A 21,024-nucleotide genomic window follows, 5' to 3' on the forward strand; every position below is an offset into this window, starting at 1 on the left:
TCCGCAGACCCTTTGACCCCTCAACGACTGCGAGTAAATAACATCCTTCTTCTTTTTTTTTTTTTCTTTTACCCTTACTTCTCTTCAGTATTTCTTCGATATCTTCTGCGCAATAGTGTTGCGGCTTTGTCGGAGCTATTTAGTATTTGGCGGTGTTGAGTCCAACTAGCCCCTATTATTACTGACCAGCCAACGCTAACAGCTCGGGTGCTGAAGGTCAGTCCGTCTCTCTCCTTTCCACCTACCCTTCCCCAATGCACATTCCAATTGACCACTAGACTCCCGTTTAGACACGTCTCCATTGGGACCTTTCCTTTCGCGCTGTGACATTTTATTCTTTTGCTTCTCGTCACTCATTCTTCTTCGCTGCTCTACTCGGAGCTCCCGTTTCTCGATTTTCCACTTCTCTTCTCGGGGCGACGTTCAACCCCATATTTCTTCGTCTTTTACTCTTTTCTTACTATTTTTCCACTTCATATTTGATAACTCGTATTCTCCATTTTCTTCGCTTTCTTGTGTTCCTCCCGTCGCTCCTCTCGAGCTCCTTACTCAGGAGACGGCTGTATCCCTTCGCTCCCCTCGCCATGCAAACATCCGATGCCTCAAACATCCCGAGTCGTCTGAAGTTTTCTCACCTGAGTGCAGACAGTACTGGATTCTCCCACGGAGCATATAATTCGAACAACCTTCCGTTGCAAGGATTGTCGGACCGGAACCACCGTCGAATAAACATTCCCGCCATCAACACGACTGCCACTTCGAGTACGGCCGATAATATGGCGACCTCGGGCACCGCGTTTGATATGAACTTCACTCCCCTTCTTCCTTCCCAGCTGCTACTCGGTAGTCCATTCCAGCCCGGAACCCCTTCCGCGTTCACCTCGCCTCAGTTTACGAACTACGGTGGCTTCCCTCAGAACCCTTCGGGACAAGGAGCACAGAACCAACTAGGCAGCCCGACGCAGGGTTCGCACAACGCTGGTCTGTACTCGAATTTGCTGGCTGCGGAAGGTCTGGGTAATCAGCAGATATTAGCTGGTCCTCAGTCTCCTGTCGGTGGTCTGGGCGGACTTGGAAATACTGCATACGGAAGCCCTGCTGCGGCTGTAACCCCTGGTCTTCTTTCTGGTACTAGCCGGACTGTATACCTTGGCAACATTCCCCCGGAGACTCCAGCAGAGGAAATCCTTAACCATGTTCGGAGCGGTCAAATTGAGTCTGTTCGCTTGCTTCCGGACAAGAACTGCGCCTTCATCTCGTTTTTGGACAGTAACTCAGCCACCCACTTTCACTCAGACGCCATTCTCAAAAAACTAGCCATCAAGGGTAACGACATCAAGGTTGGCTGGGGTAAGCCGTCGCAGGTTCCTACCTCCGTCGCCCTGGCAGTCCAACAATCGGGAGCGTCGCGTAATGTATATCTTGGAAATCTACCGGAGGAGACAACAGAGGATGAGTTGCGGGAAGAGCTTGGGAAATTTGGCCCAATCGATACCGTGAAGATTGTGAAGGAAAAGGCCATTGGCTTCGTCCATTTCTTGTCCATTACGAACGCCATGAAAGCCGTTTCCCAGCTTCCTCAGGAAACGAAATGGCAGACTCCCCGGCGTGTCTTTTATGGCAAGGATCGATGCGCCTATGTCTCGAAGACACAGCAGCAAAATGCTGCACAGTTCCTGGGAATCGCGCCGGGATATGCGCATATTCTCAACTCGGCGGACCGGGACCTGATCACCAACGCTCTAGCCCAGCAATCTGTGGCTGCGGCGGCGGTGGCTACCTCCGCTGGCGGTGTCAACAACCTTGGAAACCGGACTATCTACCTTGGCAACATCCACCCTGAGACTACCATTGAAGAGATTTGCAACGTGGTGCGAGGAGGCCTCTTACACCATATTCGATACATTCCGGACAAGCATATTTGCTTTGTCACATTTATTGACCCGACATCAGCTGCTTCCTTCTACGCTCTCAGCAACCTACAGGGGCTCATGATTCACAACAGGCGGCTGAAGATTGGCTGGGGTAAACACTCCGGACCTCTTCCTCCTGCGATTGCACTTGCCGTCAGTGGCGGTGCATCTCGCAACGTATATGTCGGCAACCTAGATGAATCGTGGGCTGAAGATCGTCTGCGTCAAGACTTCTCAGAGTACGGAGAGATCGAGTTGGTAAACACGCTTCGAGAGAAAAGCTGTGCCTTTGTTAATTTTACCAACATCGCGAACGCAATAAAAGCCATCGAGGGCATGCGAAACCGGGAGGAGTACCGGCGTTTCAAAATCAACTTCGGGAAAGACCGCTGTGGAAACCCACCTCGTCAGACAGGTAATGCTGGACAGCAAACCCGCAATGGCGGTGGTTTTGAGGGCCCGCAGTCACCCTCACCAGCCCTCAATGGTTTCCATACCCTTGGCCAACCTGGCGCGCAGCCTAGTCCAACGCGCCCGGCACTTTCACCCGCTCCTGGCTCTACGGGATCTCAGAACGGCCAACCGAACCGACACCCGCTTCAGACCGTAACATCTCCGTCCAGCATTTTGAACAATGGCCCTAATAACCCATTAACGATGTACCTCAACCAAATGTCTACGCAGCAGGTTCAGGAACAGGAAGACCGCCTGAACGATTCCCTTACACTGACGGCTCTACAATCTCAGCCCCAACCCAGCCATCACCATCAACAATCCCTTTATAACGGAACCACTAGCGAACTCACCAATGGTAGTATCGATGCTCCCTTGCATCAGCACAAGCCATCTACGAACGGTTTCCTCAACATCAGCAACAGCTCCGCCAGCTCCGGTCACCATGCCACTGCAAGCACTAGCAGCCTCAGCGTTCCCCGTGCTCAGCATTCGCGGGCTGTGAGCTTACCATCATTCTCTCAAGAGCCATTTGGTCCTATTTCTGGTCAACCTGGCCCAGGTCGTTCTGGAGCGTCCCATCACCCTCAGAGCAGCTTCTCGGGCTTCAACTCTGCTCTTGGAGGGCTCAACCACTCCGGCTTCGGGTTGGCCATTCATAACGAGAACTCATTGCCTGGCTGGGCAGAAGAGGAGATTGGGGCCAAATAAGCACGCCAGTTTTTGAATATTTCTTCCCTTCCCATTATCTTCATCTGCTACGGTTGATCCTTTCTGCATCCTGAAACATCCTGAAACTGGAATATCCTTCATTCTGCTTCGTTTCTACTGTATTGGTTTCGTCTTGCTTTTGCCCTTTTGATGTCAGTATCACATTCCAGATCAACCCCATTATTAATGTTTTAATTCCCTTTGCTTATACCATTCACATGTATTGCTAGCTGGATATGATACATTTCCCCCTTCATTTCTCTGTTTTCTCATTTGTTCTTGACTTTTACAATTTTGCTTAATTCTCTTTGCCTCTGAGAATGGGATCTTGGCTACACCATGGACTGGTATGGCTCTGGTCTGTTTCTATGTCTCGGTCTCTTATTGCATATGTGATGTCAGAAATAATCCGGGATTACAGCATTCCTAACGCATGATGGTGGAGGGAAGCTCGAGTACTTCCGAGGGTAATCATTAAGAACGAAATGAGATTGTGAGCCATTGGGGAGAAGAGGTGGTATAGAGCAGAAATACAATATCAACGACATTAGAGGTCTGATTATATAATTGTGTGCTATAGCAACCATAGTAAAGTTAAACCTGGATTCGCCTGTGTTGTCACAGTGCTTCTGAGTTATGGTTTGTGAGCAATATGCTATGGAAGTATTCCAGACTGCAAGCAGGTGTTTAAGCCCATTGAAGAAGTTGCGGAACGGAAGAACCCCAAGCCGCGTTTCAGTAACGACAATGTTCAGCACCACCGCCATCGTCTATCTTCGCCTTCCTAACATCCTTTATGTTCATTGCGTCTATCTGACTGGGCTGAACTGCTTACTGACTCGAAATGTCTTTGCCACCCGAACAAATCAGCATCAAACGGCGCCGAGAGGAAGAACCGGTAGACACATTATGTAAGTGCTTTCTCGCCCGTTTCCTGAACAGCGAGAAAATCACGGTTTATAAACAGGCGCATTCTTGTAAGCCCGTTACTGTAATTCTGTAAGACTGATTTGGGCTCAGATATCCAGTCTGATCTGCATCAGACCAAGCGTCGGTTTACAGACTTTGTTTTCCAACGAGTCACTGTGAACGGTAATAACGGTTATAATGCCCATGGAACTAGCTCTGCTCACCTATCGCACTCTGGGCCGCAGAGGGTCATTCGAACTCCTCGCTCCGTGAGCAGTCTTCATCAGCCCAAGACTACAAACACCGCCAGTGGGCCCGTCGTGCCTATGGTGAGAGCAACGTCACCAGGGGCAGAACTTCGTGAACAAAAGAGAATTGCGGCTGCCCGCAAGCAGGCTGAGGATAAACTGGCAAATGCTCTACATGGTTCGCCGGGTTCGCTAAAGCCAGAGACTGAAGCTACCACAACTATATCACATAAGAGCGATTCGGCGCCAACCCGCGAAGGGGTAGTATCTTCTGCTTCAACCGAACGAGGTACTCCCTCGATACGTCGATTCCAGATTTCACGAAGTGGCACGCCCATGAGCCCTCTACGTACTACAGGCGGAGGCGTCCAGAAACGCAGAGCAGATAGTGCCGTGGTTGTCTTGGTGGAAAAGCTGCGGCGTGAGCCACATTCCAGGCGAGCTTCTCTGGTTGCAGATGCAGCCGCTCGAGCAGACATTGCTATGTCCCTGGCCCAAGAAGAGACGCCTTCTCGTCCTCGAAAGCGGCCGGTGGTAAATCAAGCCGAGAAGAAGTGGCGAGCGGAGCGGCAAAAGGCAATTTCTGCTGCTAAAGATCATATTTCCCAAGTGCTTGAGAAGGAAGCGCAGGCTCGCCAGAGTAATTGGGAGGAGGAATCGGACAGATTGGCAAGCCAGTTCGAGCGAATCGCACTAGAGCTAGACGGGGAAATGGAGGCAGAGCCAACAAGTTCGAATCAATACGCCGCCCCCTCTCCGACTCGCCCTGCGGTGCCTAAGCCTCCGCTGAAACATCAGCCGCGGGTTCCTAACAAGCATCGAACCGCACCGCCAGCGCCAGAACCTGAGAGGGTCAACCATCAATCGGAGCACGAAGACGGTGGTGAAAGTGATGAGGATTATGTTTACGACACCTACATCCGTCATCGGCTCCCAGACAAGGGCTTTATGGACCCGCTAGCTAGTATTGAATTAGACCAAGAAACATGGCTGCGGCACCATGGGATCGATAGCAGTCGTCAGGATGTTGGCGTTATCGTCATTACGCCGGAGGATGAGATGTACTGGGACGACTTTGCGGAGGATGAGGATGACGAGGATAAGTGGGATAGCGAAGATGGGGACTCTAACGGTGAGTTACCTTCTAGTTTGATGCGGATGCCTGAAGCTAATGGGACTGCTTTAATAGCGGAGAATAATCCTGCAAATGACTATCCGGACGAGGAACTATCTTGGGACGACGAGGAGGACGATGCAGCAGCGATCTACAGAAAATACCGACACGGATCCGATGACGAGGAATTTGACTGGGACGGCTCCGGCAGCGAAGGTGGTGCTGACGGATTGGGTCACCGATACGGACGGTCGCACGTAGAGTCTGATGAAGATTGGTAATGGAATCTTTGGATTTCAAGCTTCTTTTCAAACTTTGATGTCACCGCAACTTCCTACTACAGCCATGCGCAGAGAGAGTGCACATATAGCTCCTTGGAATCCAATGGTGCGGTATTTGCGGATTGGCTTGCGAGCTGACCAAGTTGTGGTTTTCAATATGCGGTTCCGTCCTCTCCTTCAGAATTCTGCAGGCCTGAAGACAAATAAGATCTGTGAGCGACACGGATGATCACATCCTTCAGTCATCTAAATCCTAACAATGCGGGTCACGCATGGAGGATGTGAACAGTTTCTCATAGGATAACTAACACTGAAATGGCCACCACTTGAATCCTTCATCCTTTGAAATCCTATCAATTGCCGGCTATCATCAACCTAACCGCGCAATGCCAACCACAATCTCGAACACTATGCGACTGACCCTTCTCCCACGCGAGCGAGAAGGATTGCTCTGCAGATACGCCGGTCATATTACTTTTTCCATCTCGTGGGTGTCACAGTCACTCGTTGAAGGCTGCACGGATAGCAATAAACAATAATGAAGGAATAAATTTACCTACTTGATCCATACGTTCCAGATCCGTCCTTTTTGTCTTTTCTTATCCGCTAGTCCGGGCTACAGATTTGCTTCCTTGATGGGCGATTGTTGCACAGCACAGAGTGCTGACTGCTGACTCCCGACCCGTCTTACGAGCGAGCTGAATAAACCAAATAGTCGATCCTGGCGGGCGGACGGGACAGGGTCGGGCACAGACACGGGTTGACTTCTTGTAAGCAGTGAAAATAACTAAAATGGAAATTTTTACGAGGGCTTTTGTAAAGCAGTATTCCGCACTAGAAGCTAAGGATAAGTAACTGCCTAGCATGACATAGTGAGTAGAACCTCAGAGGCAAGTACATTCTTGTCGAGCCATTCTTCGTGCTCTGTAATTTATGGCCACCCTGAAGCTTGAACTTGTACGCTCGGACCAACATGTGGATTATCATTCTTGCTTGGCGAGGACCTAAAGTCGGAATGTGACAGTAAGGTATCATACGTTACAGTCTAATCCTCTCCACACCACCCACCTGTAGTAATTATCAAGCTCCGCAGACGCACCTAAAGCTTTAGGGAGGTGCTCAGCAGTACAATAGATTTGATATGAAAGTAGCATCTCGTTCCTTGGGCAGGTCCCATCACACAAATACGATTTTCTGTCCTCGATAACGGAATGCTGTCTACCTGATCAAAATATCATGTGCTGAGGAATATCGTATGATCTCTGCCACTAGGCAGAGTACAAGGGTTGGAGAAATCACGTGAAGTCGTATTCTATAAAGTACAAGGATTGAAGTGACGGCTGGTACGATTGGATTCACCTTCAGGCCTTGATTTTTCCTCTTACGGTGAATCGCAACGTCTATGTTTGATTTCTGCGACGGCTGCTAACTTGATAGCCTTCTGTTCTATGAATTTGACTGCTCTGTTGAATTTGATGGATTCATTCAGCGAATAGACCAACGCTCCAAGTGAACATAACGAGATTGATATCGGTATCGAGGTATCATAACATGATGGTTTTGTCCATCATATGCATGCTAGAATTCAGAGAGCCTCCCAATGACTGAGCATGTCATATGATCGTGAAAAAAGCAGACAGTGAATGGGAAGTGTAGAAGATAAGGATATTGGCTCTGGACTCGAGTTCTTGTCGCTGGCCAGCTTCAAGAGAGCGTCGAGTGATGCGAAGAAAAGGTGTTATCGGCCGTGGTGCAAATGCTAAAAGATATAATATTAAAGGAGTAAGCAAACGAGGAAAAGACGAAAAGCGGAGATGATCGATGGCCGGCATCACCTCGCCAACCGCTTCCTCATCACCTCCTCCTGATTCTCCCTCATCCAAGGATACCAGACGCCCATCCACTCAACGACGCCAAACTGGGGCTTTCCCCCGTAGCCCGACGCCGAATCCGATGAAGGATGAGACAGAGCATGAGGCGCTTGACCAGAGACGAACTCGCCATCGCGCATGCGCCGCTGCTCCCTCAGCGTCGGACACTTCTTCTCCTTGATAAAGCGGTAGAATTTACATTGGATCCCCTGGAACCCTTTCCGCGGGCGCTCTGGGAACTGCCGGTTAAAGGACTCGCGGACTTCCTTCCACTCCTGGCCAAGGTCAACGCGCTGGTACCAGATGAAGTACATTTCTTCTTCTTCATACTTGGGGCGCGGTTGGCGGCGGCCTTCGCGGCCTCCTCCACTACCTGAGACCGAGGTGCCGTTGCTGTGGGAGTGGTGGCTGTGGTGGCCGTTCGAGCTGGAGGTGCTGCTGGAGACTGAAGAGTAGCGGTCTCGGGAGTATGGTTCTGGCGATGAGTTTGTTGAATGGTGGTATGAGGCGTATGGGTCACGATGATCCTGGATCTGACTGTGACTATGTTGGTAAGGGTTGTAATGGTGATGATGATTGCGATGATGGTGTTGATTTTCAGAGCCGTGGAAATAGTGCGTTGGGCTCCGTGGATAGTAGGGTGGATATTGTGAGTGTGGTGTTAGAGGCCCAGAGCCAGCGCCATAGTGCATGCTCGGAAGTGAAATCGAGCCTGCTTTTTCTGCCTCCCCTTGTGGGTTGAGCAGGGAGTCAATAGCCATGCTGCGGCTTGGACGAGGAGAGAGTTCAGTCATATTGCTCGGAAATCAATCAATCAATCAATGTTGCGTGCTGATGGGAGGTGTCAAATCCAGTGATGGGAAGCAGAACGGACGGGGAAAACGGGAGGAGGCGCGCTTAAGAGGCTCGCATCAGAAAACACCAACAGGCAGAGTCGATCCGGTTGGGGGTTTTGACGAGTTTAGGAGTCACAGTATCCATGCACCGTACCAAATCCCTGGAACTGCCTGGCCTGTCACAAACTGCGCTGAGAACCGCCCCTGTTCGCGTTTAGCGAATATCGTCCAAGCCAGATGCGCTGTGCTGCGGAGCGTCTGCGGCAACAGACAGGATAGGAAAGCGTGCTTTTGGTTGATGAGCGTAGGTGCGTTGAAGTCGAAAACGGGGTGAGTGAGATGATGAGAACGAGAAATAAGGCAGAGGCACACATAAATGCACTGTACCTCGTACTAGAGTTTCTCTCCCAGAGTACCAATGATAGAATGACAGAGCTCAGAACCGAAATCAGATTCCAAAAATGCAAAAATAAAAAAATAATAAATCCCAATTGATAATAAATCCAATTAATTAAATCATATTAAAATGATTTGCCTCCTCCTCGGCACAGATACCGTTAGATCGGGTAAATTGATGGATACCTGTATTTTTCCCCCTCCAGCACAGTCCAGAGGAGCCTCAGTCAAATAAAGAAATTCGGTTGAAGAAGGTGATTGACGACATTAAACGGCGAGCAGGACAAATACGCGTGCATACCCAATTTATTTGAAGTCTAGACTGCTGTCAATATGTACGTTCCTCCTCTAGGCATCGACAAGCTACAAGGTATGTACAGGGGTGCGCAATCTCCTAGTTGAGAAAAGACAGTCACCTCACTCAACGGCCTGGCGGGCGGCTGCTAGGATCTAAGAAGCTATCGGGGACGAGAATTTCTCGCTCTGGCTCGACTGCGACTGCGGGAAGCGGCGGCCCGGACAGTCCTGAAAGCAGTGCTGTCAGTACCAAGTCATACTCTGTATTACCTTGATTCTAAAGGTCTCAGGGTGAGAGAACGGAAATAGTAAAACAGCTGAAAAGTGAGAATAACGAGTCGAATGGCAGTCAGGAGGGGTTGGAAACCAACAGATGGCCCCGCCCTGATTGGCCGCGGAAGCACGGTGGCTTTTACTAGGGTACCGTCCCCTCGGGGACGGCCCAGCCAATGAGCAGCAGCCATGGTTATAATGTGAGTGGGGCGCAGGACAGGAGGAACAAATCTTCGGCCTCACACTCTTCACAACTGCAGGTCTGGGTCTCATGCCTGCAGTCTAGATGTCAATCTGCACGCTTGCCAACTCATCCTCGCGCAGTCTCTTCCAGAGAAACGCAGACTGGCCGTATGTACATCATTTCGTCAGAGGCGGCCGGGCGAATCACAGCGTTACTTTAACGTATGACAGGCTATATTAATATCATTCAAGAGTCAAGATTGAAGCCGAGATCTGACAATCGCTCAACTCAGAAATAGCTCTCTCGCTGGCGTCTACGGATCAACTGACAGGACATGACACTATCCTGGCACCTGCATATGGAGCGCACCCATAGTCACGTCCTCAGCCAACGCAAAGTCAGAGTTTCAATCCCCGTCTGAAATCACAGACATATCACTACTTTGGTCTTCGTTTGTCGTTGCTTTCTGGGCTGCTTGCTGAGCTGCTTGCTGCAAGGACTCAGACGATTTGCCTCCGCATTTATGTGCTTATCTACTTCCCCTGTTCGGTGTCGTGACAGCGTCATGGAACGCAGACTCATACATCGAGACACAGACGCATACATCATCTCCACAGGCAGATTTGTCACGCTGACCAGATTCCTAGGTGGGCCGATCTCAGTTCCCTCGTATCAGCCTGAAGATCGGTTCCGTTTTGGAATCCGGACAGAGAACACCCATTTTTAAATAAGGGTCGCAGATGCTTGCCGCGCAGAGCTTCGTCAGAAGAATCCAGGCCAAGACGGAGAAGTTGTGGGCCTGAATTGCGGCACAGTCAAGGCGCGCAAGCGCAAGCTTTAGATCACAAGTCACAATCCACCCCCACTGCCACCAGAAGGGTTCTCCTCGCTAGGCGCAGCTCCTGATGGAAAATCGATTCTTTGGGCGCTCCGAGCCTGGCACGGGGAACTCCGAGCGGATCCATCACAGTCCGTCACATCATCGAAGCCGATGTCACGATACACTCACTTATGAGGCGAAACCGCGAAAGGTCCCGAGTCAGGGTCGCATCTTCCTTGACCGCTGACGAGTCGTTGTCGCTGATCGCTGGTTTTGTCAGGCTGTCAGGCTTGACTGTTTGCTGTCAGATGTCATCCTCCGAGGAAACCTTACCCTGACCTGTCAGAGCTTGCACTGCGAGACATTCTCGCCATCTTTCGCCGGCAGTCTGTCGTGTAGATCGCAGGATTCATATTCTTCAAGCAGCTCCCTTCCCAGTCTGGTAAGGCGCTCCAGTCTATCGAGCAGCCAAGGATCACCCCCATAGCTCAGAAAACTGGAGTCGGAACCAAAGTCCCCCTACAAATCACCGCTAGCCTGGACCAGACCTTGGTTGTCGCTCCTGTCGCCAACGCAGACCCGCAGTCGATTTCAGTCACGTGAGTGTGGCATTGTTGAAGCTAGATGGCTGCGTCTAGCCACATTGCATCAGTTTAATTTCTGCAATGAGACATCTCCAAAAAAGGTGTTCAGTCTGAAGCTCAATTTGGCTCGCCTGACCGCCACGACAGCCCTGATGACTCCTACCAGGCAAGGGCCGTTTGTGACTGAGGTTCTGATAGACTGGTCGGTGTCATTGAGTGGGCCAACCGCGGTACGCATTCGGGCCTTCTCCGGAGTATCTCGACACTCGGAATTCGGGCAGGTGTAGGATTCTCCGCCTGTCTCAGACTTCCGTCCTCCATCGCAATCGCTCTCCACCCCTTTCTTGGCTGAAGAATCCTTTTCTGCTTTTTCTTCATCGAATCTATGAGAGTCAGTGGAATGGTTACATTTGTAGGTAGGGCAATCTCGGTCTTACACTTCTCTTACAGTTTCCTTACACTCTAATAACCCGTTTCGAATTAGGCAACCCAGAGCAGATCAGCTCCTTGTTATGGTCTCAGATCGACTTCCAGAACACTCGATTCGATCGGAGCATGCGGAGCCTTGGCTCAAGCCTGTGAGCCACTCTGATTCTGACGGGCCCAGGCTGGGCCACAAATATACGAGGACCAATGGGGGGTGAACGGCCGGGGAGATCCCGCCATCACGGTCTGCCTCGTCTTCATTCTTAGTCCAGTGCCGCAACAACGGTTCTGCAGCAGTCAATGACAGACTGTCTCAGCTTACATTCCAACGCTATCCGCATTTGCGCCTGCCATCTGCATGCTCGCAGCTTTGCGACCCTCCATATCGATAACTATTCAGCAAGGGGTCCGAGTAAGCGGGCTTCACTTGGATTCCCAATCAAGGATATTGCGCGGTGCCTGAACTAAGAATACTGTCTGACCCTTGACGCCTGCTGTCGGTGAGCCAAGGGTTCGTGCCATGACTGCACTGCGCCTTGCTTTTTCCTTCTTGTGAAGAACTTAAAGCCCTTGCGTTCTTAGCGGCTCCATCAATGCTGTATATGTTCGTCGCATGAGACATCCACCCTCGCTTCAACATGTATGCAGTTATCCAGACTACATATCGCTTCAAACTCAGGCGGTGATCTTTCTCGCTGTAAAGTACTTTCGTCAGTGTTGAATAACCTAGGCTATTCCAGCAGGTCTTTTGAATACTCACGAAAAGTTCCACAGGGCAAGCCTCGCCCAAGGTTCAGGCTCTAGCAGTTACTCCATAGTATCCATCATATTCCACATTTCTGAACTTTCTGAGATTCTTTGAGTAAGCCACTTCTCCGTCGCAGCCATTGGTCTAATAGCGACTCCAGCTACTCGGTTATCATTTCCACCATCATTTTTAACCCATTCTGCGGCCCCCACGAGCTCCGCACGAGCAAAGAAGCCAAGGATTATGGTATGCACTGCAGTTTGCAGCCTCCAACTGACCACAGTCCTAAACAAAACCTGTTCATCCTAGCCAGGCAGGGTAACACAGTATCCCAAAACAAGACCCATATACTGGACCTATGTCCTGTTATGCATTAGGCCACAGTTTCAACGCCTCGAACGAGTCTGTGGACAAGACCAGTAGGCAGGACGTAGAAATCTCTATCCATTAATCAAACTAACTTTTTTTTGCGGGGACTATTGGAGGTGTCTGCTTCAATATTAATCCTGTGGTATCGCTAGTTTACCGATGTGCGGCCATGGGCCATGGCAGACCCAGGATCCGTCAATACGGCTTTGGGGGCCGTTCCGCACGTTCGTCACGGCGAGCGCCAGCCATGCAAATCCTTCTCGTGGCGTGGCGAGGCGACAACGTGACAATCGAGCCATTGAATATCGTTCCTGTCAGCCACTCGCATTTCAAGTATGCTAGTCAGCTCGTGGTACATTGGCAGTGGTTATGCGAGCGCAGGAAACCACCATTTCGATGGTGGAGTACATGAGGCGCATCCCTGGCGTAACTCCGAGACCAAGGGTCTCGGAAATGTATAAAATTTTCTTGCTGATTAGGATCCAACGTCAGTGTCCCGATGGCAGTAAGACATTCCACGCAAGCCCCCCGCCTACAGAGCGCGAGACAAGATACGGCCAGGCTGGAGGTGCGACAATTAGTTGAAGGGACCTGCCAGACAATGTGCACAATGTGCTCGAGTCAACGGGCAATCGCCCACAACAATCCCCAGCCATGGATTGGATGCTCATTTCAGGCTTCAAACTTCACACTTCACGCCATATCATGTCATTTCCAAGTGGACTGGGCCCCGCCGAATCCTCAGGCTTCAGCAGCTTCTATGTGAATTCTGAATGCGGCAGGTGATGACTTGGCGTAGCTGCTAAGGTTTCGGCCGGGGCTAATGGAACCATTGGTCTGTAAATTCATAATTCTATTTGATGCTTCGTTTATCGAATGGATATTATGAAACCGAATGACGAATTATTGGCCGATCACCCGGCTCAGAAGAAACGTTTCCCGGAATAGTCAAACTTTATCCTCGTCAAGTCCGCAAGTTTCCCCGGAGTACAGCCGCCAAACTGCGGAACAAGATTGATTTTCGAATTCTTGAAGCGCGGTTAGTCAGCATATATACCGATCAAGTTGACAGACGGAGCGTCAATTCCGTTCTTGCCCTGTGCTCTCTCTGTTCCCTGGTTCTGCAATCAACCCAAGCGAATAAATGACAACTAGCCAAAGTCTAAAAAAGGCTCAAGGCTTATAGGATCGGTAGCTTGTCCAGCTTAGCGGCAGAAGTCCGTTCAGCGTTTGTGCCTCGTTCCCAGTCCACAGCTCAGCGTCCTCGTCGATCATCGTCAGCCCCCAGGGCAAATGACCCTTCCGACAACTGTACAGGGATATTGCACTCTTCGGTCATGATTGCATCAGTCGGCCAGACGCGGAATGTGAGGAGGTTGCCGTGCAACACTTCCGTTAACCTGCTTCGTTGGCCTGCCTGAGTATATGGTGCGTTTGCCTTGCACGGCACAGGCATCATACATACGGAGAGATATACCGATAGCCGTGTCAGGTGGAAACGAAATTTATGTACTCCAGCATATCCCGTACCTAAAGGACCAAGACCTTAATATCTTAAGCGCCGTTGGTTCCTCCCGTGTTGTGATTGGAGATCGGAATTCGTTAACACACTTGTCGTCTGAAGTGTATAATTAGTCCCCCTACGGATCACGGAGTACTCAGGTCGATAAGGCTATTATGGGTTTGTATCCGTTTCCTGCATGGTGTCTGAGCGTGATGTAGCACTTCCCTTAGTGTCTTGGGCGTCCAGAGTGGCACAACTAGTCGGGCTGTGCACACGGGCTGCACAGCTTGTACTCAACGGCCCTCTAACAAAGAGAGCCGTTGATCGGCATTGGCAGTTACAAGCGGGTTTACATTGACTTTGTGACATCACGGGAGATGGTTTTTTCCTTGTATTCGTCGAGGAGGTGACTATTAACCGAATCATCTTGATCATGAGGCTGGTTCATGACAAGGCAACGGAATGGGGACCAGATACAGGTTGGACCTTCCACCTAATTGTATCATAGATATGCGCAGCAGTAGACCTAGACCTCCATGGAGATCGCCGTTGGCATTCAAACAGACCCGTATTCCGGAATCGTCTCAAGGTGACCCAGTGAGGCATATTATCTGTCTCGGAGAAGAATCGCTGAGAATCGAATCTGTCAAGATCCGGTATTTCCATTGGCTCTTCTCCGGAAATATGTGGGCACTGAGCACGGGGCAATGAAATGAGAGCACGCAGATTAATCTCTGTCACGAAACAACAGGGATTAACCTGCTTTTGAGATAATTAGCCTCTGATCGCCGTCAGAAACAAGTGCCGTCTCGTCACATCACTTTGTCCTCAGCTGGAGAGTTTCAACCTTCCTTGAGGCGTGTCTCGTGGGGATCTAGCTTCAGCCTTGCAGCAATCCTACTCGCAGCTGGTGTGCCAAGGCAGCAGTCAAAACCGAACATTGACAAGTAGCTCCTGCCTGATGAAGTTTAGTTACGTAACCGGAGGATCTGAAGATTGACTAGTACTGTAATAGCGTTAGCCAGGCCCGACGGAGACTATATGTGATGCCGCGTTGCGGATCGCGAAGTGTGAAGAAATGTGGATGGCCTCCATCTTCATGAGCTTGAACTTTCGAGGCTGCCTGAAAGCTCCAAAGATACGGCCTCGTTACTCCAAGTCCAGCGAAGCAAGTGGAAGCCGTAGTTCCGGGAACAGGAGAAGAAAACATCCCTCACGCAGTCAGGGGTGCCCCAAATTCAACTTACGGTGTACTAATGCCCAGCTATCACACCACCCAGACTGTCGGGTCCTGACTTTGGTCCTCTGTATTCTGGCTGCAGGCGAAGCGACGGCGCTGACGCTACCTCACGAGGAATTATACCCCCAGCGATTCATCTCCGTTTTACGCTGTGATAGGGTAATGAGGGGCGACCTAGCGGAGGCAAGAAAGGTCCAGAGTTTTCAGCAATCAATATTCATACCGAAAATCCATCAATCCGAGGTATTCCGAGAACCATGTCTCGCACCCATGGAATTCGATCGGCTCACCTTCTCGAAACACCAATTAATAAGACAATACCTAATGAAGAGCCTGGGGGCCAGAAGTAAATCTGAATGAAGGGGTTGGGTTGAAGAACCACATCTTGTGAGCTGCGGAAGTGGCACTGTGACGCTGCGATCCTTTGTTCTTCATCGGGGATCTCCGCTTGGTTCGAGCCTCCCCGCTCCCCACTTAAAAGTGGCCATGGTTGTCAGACTATTGCTGGCAGCTGTCCATTGTTGCCAAAACGGCCGCTTCAGGTCCACGCCTATCGACGCCCGTCTTGTCCGGTGTATCAGGTAGCATGCTTAGGTGTGCCAATCGTTAGTACCGGTTAGATCATCACAAGGGGAAAGACTGACGGTGCAAGAGCCTGCATTTAGCGTGCCTAAGGCGTCTCCTTAAGTTGGACCTCATAACTTAGTGCCGGCTCTTTGTTCCGACTGCTGCTGCTTACAAGCACGAGGAGACAGGGGCTCAGGCTAGCCCAGGAGTGAATTTCCACAAAGGCGACGACCCACCCAAACCAGAAGGCCCAACTTCAGGGCACAAGGAGCATGGGCCTAGCTGACAGGATACCCTGATAGGTCTCCTTGCCTTGCTTGACAGGAAGCGCGAAGCTAGTATCGATGTCTTTCGTAAGAGGAGCCTAGAGACTGTAAATTCCTGGGGAAGACGTTGAAAGGATATGAATACAGCCAAGCCCTGTCATACCATGTTCGGTAACGTACAATACCATACCACATGTAACCTTATGGTTAATATCGTCGCTTCATACCCTCCCTCGTCTTGGACTAATAAAAGGACTAGCAATGAATATATCATGGGCTCTGAAGCGGCATCGCGCGGAATCGTTTTGTTCTGATAGCCTCAAGATATTTTGCATGTGTTCTCCGCTGATGAGCGAAAACATATTTTAAGGACAGGTCATATCCTTCACTGAAACTAACCTTTGCAGTGACTGTACCTTTGCAGTGACTGTCAAATCATATTTTACCGCAATAAAGAGTAGAGAAATTACATGACCCTTGAAGGTTCTCTGCAGCAGCAGAAATTCCCCCTCACAAGCGAGGTGAAATGTTATCCCATAATGGAACCTTCACTATTCGCCTGACAGCCTGTGAACCCTCGCAACCTTTGCCTGCAGAGCTCGAAGTCGATAAGAAAACAATATGCAAAACTGAATCATCAACAGCCTAAAAGAGGCAAGGAACAGGGTTCCAGGTTGACTGGAGGCCTGAAAAAAAGGTAAGAAACGGAAGGATTTGACTGCGAATTCTCTATTGGATGAGCCGTTGCATCATTTGAAGCAAAGGGTTGCAGTATCCTCTGCGTTGTATGCAGGTTCTTACGAAGATGGTGTGAAGACCAAAGTAATGCTTAACTAGTTAGAGGGATGACTAGCTTGTTGCGTCGTCTCTTACAAAATGTTTTGGGCTGCACTGGAGGGGACCTCATTTTACTAGCACCATAGATACAAACTTAGATACAGAATATGATCCTCAATATTGCCTTGTATAACTGACATACGCGTTCCAACCTCAACAAACCCCAAAGTATTCTCCGAAGATAGTGTTTGGTACTCTTACCTTTGGGACGACCAATCGACGTGATGCCAATAGAAACCTCACAACTATAGGCCCGAGTCAATCTGAAAACCGTAAGGCTAGCCAGGATAGCATAGAAACTCACGAATCAGCCGCATAATGAACATTGTATTGCTCGTATTTCTCGACGCGTACCAAGGCAGCTCTAAAGCGAACAGCGTCTCCGATTGACAGAAGCGGAAGCTAACAGAGCGAGCCTTTCTCGCAGGTTAGTAACCGTTGAGAACATGCCCGGTTGACTCACACATCCGGGAACATAGGTATCAATAATTTTCCCAAGTCTGCGATTCGCCCCAGTAGTAAGCTTGACCAGTTTAGCCAATGTCACATTAATATTCACGCCGACAGCACGGACAACACGAGTCGATCCAGCCGATAACGCCAGGGAAAGTTGGAAGCTGACCACGTCCACTTCCCGCCCCAGGTCGACGAAAATTGCGAGATTTTTCTCCTTACCAAGGTCGATACCGTTTGGGTGCTTGTCATAAAAGGATTTGCAGGCGGCAGCATCGCAAAACACCACATGAGCGTTGCCGCTCGGTGTGACAGAGACACTCTCGATCTGTCCGCCATGCACCAAGGGCAAGACCTTGTCAGTGTACGCCACGAAGAAGGAAGGTCTTTGCTAATAACACGTCTGACCTGAGCGGCTATTGTAAAGCAATCAAGAGCGTAGCGCTGAGTGCACATGAAGGAGGAATAGGAGACGTAGCGGGCCTAACGCGAGCTTCCGGAGTACCCCATGAGTTGAAGGTGGTTAAGTCCCACGATCCAGCTCTACCTTTGGTTGATCTCCGCACATGGGAGTCAAGACACTGTTGCCGCCGATGACGGAGGTTTGGTCAAGCGTAACGGTCTGATCTGCAACGACCTCGTTTACCCTAGCATCTCCGTGAGCCTCGAAGCATCCTTGAGCATCACCAGCCTCCTGCTCGAACTGGAAAGCCTCGTTTTTTTTTTTGGTTTTTTTGATGGCACATCCTCAGAAGGAGCAGGAGTTCTGCCGTATTCCTTTTCAAGTTTGAGGGAACGAGCAGCCGCCATGAAGGCAGCTGTGTCATCAACATCAACAATCCGGGTGACCATGATTGTTTCAACCTCTGAGAGGCTGTGCAGAGAGGTGTAATGAAAGAAGAAGGGGAAGAATGATGAGTGAGGTTGTTCTCGTCACTGGCGGCCTGTTGTGTTGCGAATAATTGTGGTCAGTCTTGATTCTGTCAAAGATTGAGCTTAAAGGAAAAGGGTGTCATGAGCAAGAGTCACCACTGAGAAGGGGAAGGGGAAACGAACCTGAGAAAACTGCTGTGAAAGACTGTCATAAGTTTCCTTCCTGGAAGCGCTCAAGGCCGTGTGCAGATCTATTCGCGAAGGCTTCCACGACACTGGAGATGACGTCGGTGACATTCAACCTAGTAAGTTCGGTCAACCGCCTACCTAGAGCCATCTGGAAGAGACAAGCGCATGTAAAGGTCAAAATAAACCGGGAGAATGGTAGAAAAGAGGAGTGAACTTCCAGGAATAAGAGAGTACGGTAGAAGCTCGCTACTGACTCTTACCTTAAAAAGGACTCATGGGTCAACGTGAGACATCTAATGTAATCTGTCCTTTGATGAAGCGGGCAAAGGGTGTGGACTTATTCTCACTCAGATTTGTCCATCATCTGTAGAGTGAGAAGACTCTGAATATGAAGAAAAGTAACACAAAGGGCAGCCCAGACAAACTGGACGAACGCATTCATTAGTTTGTGCATAACCCACCTAAGGGTTCAGGGTTTTGATAGCTCAAGACTCGGTATGTTCGTCTTCCAAGAATGCCTCCACTACAAGGTCATGATACAGCCTTTCATGATCAAATATTTTAAATACAAATGTACAGTGGTATACATAGAGTCTGTCCTCACTCAACTACGCATTAATTTGGGATCGGGATAGACTCCCAGCCTGCTTGACCCTCCTTACGGTTCTCGACAATTACCTGAAGCCCCGGCCGTCCGCAGAAGCCATCATTGGACGCAATCCTTTTTGCTTCCTGGAATGAACCGCCTCCATCGTTGTTCCCATCCGGGATCCAAACGGTCTCTGTGACACGCTGACCAAGGACTTCAGTCCTCCGGGGATTGAAACGGGGTAAGCCAACCAGGGGGTTTAAGAATTTGTGAATAAAGCTGTACAACCTTTCGGGTCGACGGGTCAGCCTTAGCCACGAGAGTGTACTGCTGTCGTATGCCACTCGCACAAATGGGTTCATGTAGATCCCCGTATCCGTAATCTCCTCAGGATCAATCGGAACATCTTGAAGGTCTGCATGAATGAGACAGCATTCAGAACCTTCCCAGTGTGCATCATCGGACGCGCGAAACCGTAGAGTCTCGTTCCGTGCGGGCCCTGCTGTCTGAAATTGAAAATACTGAGCATCGAATGCAACCATCCCTCCCCAACAACTGCGGACCCGAACAGAATCCGTTCCGGACAAAACATCCTTGCGACTCAGCCCATTGCCCGCAGTAGAGAACCAGGGAAAGAAGGGCAGACCCATTCCATACCCCTGGAGGTCGCGCGTGGCGTAGGTATCATAGAATTTGAACGGGTTGATGAAGTCGACAGCACAGGCAGCGCGGTATTGGGCGATTCCGTTATCATCAACATGCGTGGAAAACAATAGCTGGACTGCATCTATGGGGTCAAAAACGATGTCATTTAGATATAGTAGCTTGTCGAATACGACCTCCGGGTGCGCGCCCAAGGGCCGTAATGCCCTGTTCCTGACCTCGGCTAGATATTCTATACGTCGTATTCGTTTCGAACCACCAGGGAAGGTCACCGATGGCAAGCTATCCAAGTCCAAAGTGTCCTCGAAGACTATCGACTTATTGCAAGGCACCTGAGCTTCAAGGTCCAGCAATGCGCCTGCGCCTGCTGGCCCGCTATCGTTCTCGTAGATGCTCAAGAACACATTCTTCTCGCCGAGCAGATCAATCAGCCTGAGGACATCCTTCCCCCACTGTCCGCCCGCTATGTCGCCACCGCGGTCGTATAGACTAGCTGCAATAAAAATCTTTTGGTTGCGAGGATTGCCCCGACCAGGAGCAGGCGAGTTGTTGACAGCGTCTCGGAGAGCATCATAATGCGGCGGCGGCCGAGAGTATGACGGGAAAAAGGCCGTTGTTAAGAGAACGAGGGCGAATAAGACACCAAAGAAGCTCTGGAGGTAAAAGCATGCGCGGCGACTTAGGCAACGGCGGTGGCAGTTCGACCGTCTCGAAGCTCTTATGAAAGGTTTGGAGGGATCCAGGCGACGGTATCCGGAGGCATTCGAGCCGAATATACGCGATATTAAGGGTGCCCGATGGAGTAGCTTGCTGCGGCTAGGTATGGATTGTGACTCGAAATCGGCTTCGTCAAGGTTGAAAGTGCCTTGAGAGTCGATGGAGGACCGCAAATCTAACTCGTACTCGTCTGGGTGAAGAAGTCGGGACATGGCCGCGATACGATGCTGGTCACAGTCAAAGGTGGAAAAAACAGCATGAAAAGGGCACCCATTCCTCAGGCATGGCAAGTCATTGCACAGATAACAATATGTGCTTTAAGTAGTCAAATCCAAGCAACAAAGTTTGAGATAAGACTGCCAACATTAACACGCAAGCGCGGTCTCTGTTTCAAGCTCCTCCTTTCTGGATCGACGACTTGGATTATGTCAGCCAGATAGCCCCAGAAACGGCGGGCACTGGCGCCCGTGTGTACATTCGTAGAGTTGCCATTAAAGACCTATCCCTTGAGTCGCTGGTTGAGACTTCAGTCGATATTGTTAATGATGATGGTAATTAAGCACCTGAGATAAATCACGGAAGATCCTACCGGCCGGAGCTCAGTGCCCGCTGGCATTTGCGCCCAACCAAAATGCCTATCTCCATGTATATATAGAGTTGGATAAGAACGAATTTGAGATGTGTCGCAATCCG

At 50.1% G+C, this 21,024-nt stretch overlaps 5 protein-coding genes across 5 annotated transcripts, besides 1 other annotated feature; 3 read left to right on the plus strand and 2 right to left on the minus strand.

Annotated features, from left to right (window-relative positions):
* Nucleotides 1–21,024: part of a sequence feature (contig 1.129 1..627835(1)) that runs on past both edges of the window.
* ANIA_07480 (putative differentiation regulator (Nrd1)) lies at nucleotides 585–3,077 on the plus strand (the record flags this gene model as incomplete). Its single annotated transcript, XM_675657.1, has 1 exon — nucleotides 585–3,077. One exon carries the CDS (start codon nucleotides 585–587, stop codon nucleotides 3,075–3,077), a length of 2,493 nt encoding a protein of 830 aa, XP_680749.1.
* ANIA_07481 (Iwr1 domain-containing protein) lies at nucleotides 3,922–5,629 on the plus strand (the record flags this gene model as incomplete). Its single annotated transcript, XM_675658.1, has 2 exons — nucleotides 3,922–3,988; nucleotides 4,098–5,629. The coding sequence occupies 2 exons, from the start codon at nucleotides 3,922–3,924 to the stop codon at nucleotides 5,627–5,629; spliced, it is 1,599 nt and encodes a 532-aa protein (XP_680750.1).
* ANIA_07482 (uncharacterized protein) lies at nucleotides 7,461–8,354 on the minus strand (the record flags this gene model as incomplete). Its single annotated transcript, XM_675659.2, has 1 exon — nucleotides 7,461–8,354. Exon 1 carries the CDS (start codon nucleotides 8,292–8,294, stop codon nucleotides 7,461–7,463), a length of 834 nt encoding a protein of 277 aa, XP_680751.2. The 5' UTR covers nucleotides 8,295–8,354.
* Nucleotides 8,863–9,186, plus strand: ANIA_11564 (uncharacterized protein; the record flags this gene model as incomplete). Its single annotated transcript, XM_050611996.1, has 2 exons — nucleotides 8,863–8,902; nucleotides 9,113–9,186. 2 exons carry the CDS (start codon nucleotides 8,863–8,865, stop codon nucleotides 9,184–9,186), a joined length of 114 nt encoding a protein of 37 aa, XP_050467962.1.
* On the minus strand, nucleotides 18,855–20,679 carry ANIA_07483 (glycosyltransferase family 69 protein). Its single transcript, XM_675660.2, has one exon. It carries the CDS (start codon nucleotides 20,541–20,543, stop codon nucleotides 18,978–18,980), a length of 1,566 nt encoding a protein of 521 aa, XP_680752.2. The 5' UTR covers nucleotides 20,544–20,679; the 3' UTR covers nucleotides 18,855–18,977.

This window comes from Aspergillus nidulans, chromosome IV (assembly GCF_000011425.1).
Source record: "Aspergillus nidulans FGSC A4 chromosome IV".
Lineage (NCBI taxonomy): Eukaryota > Fungi > Ascomycota > Eurotiomycetes > Eurotiales > Aspergillaceae > Aspergillus > Aspergillus nidulans.

What these genes read in the sequence shown, in the direction of transcription:
- ANIA_07483 (XM_675660.2), bottom strand. Translation starts at nt 20,543, where the DNA reads ATGTCCCGACTTCTTCACCCAGACGAGTACGAGTTAGATTTGCGGTCC.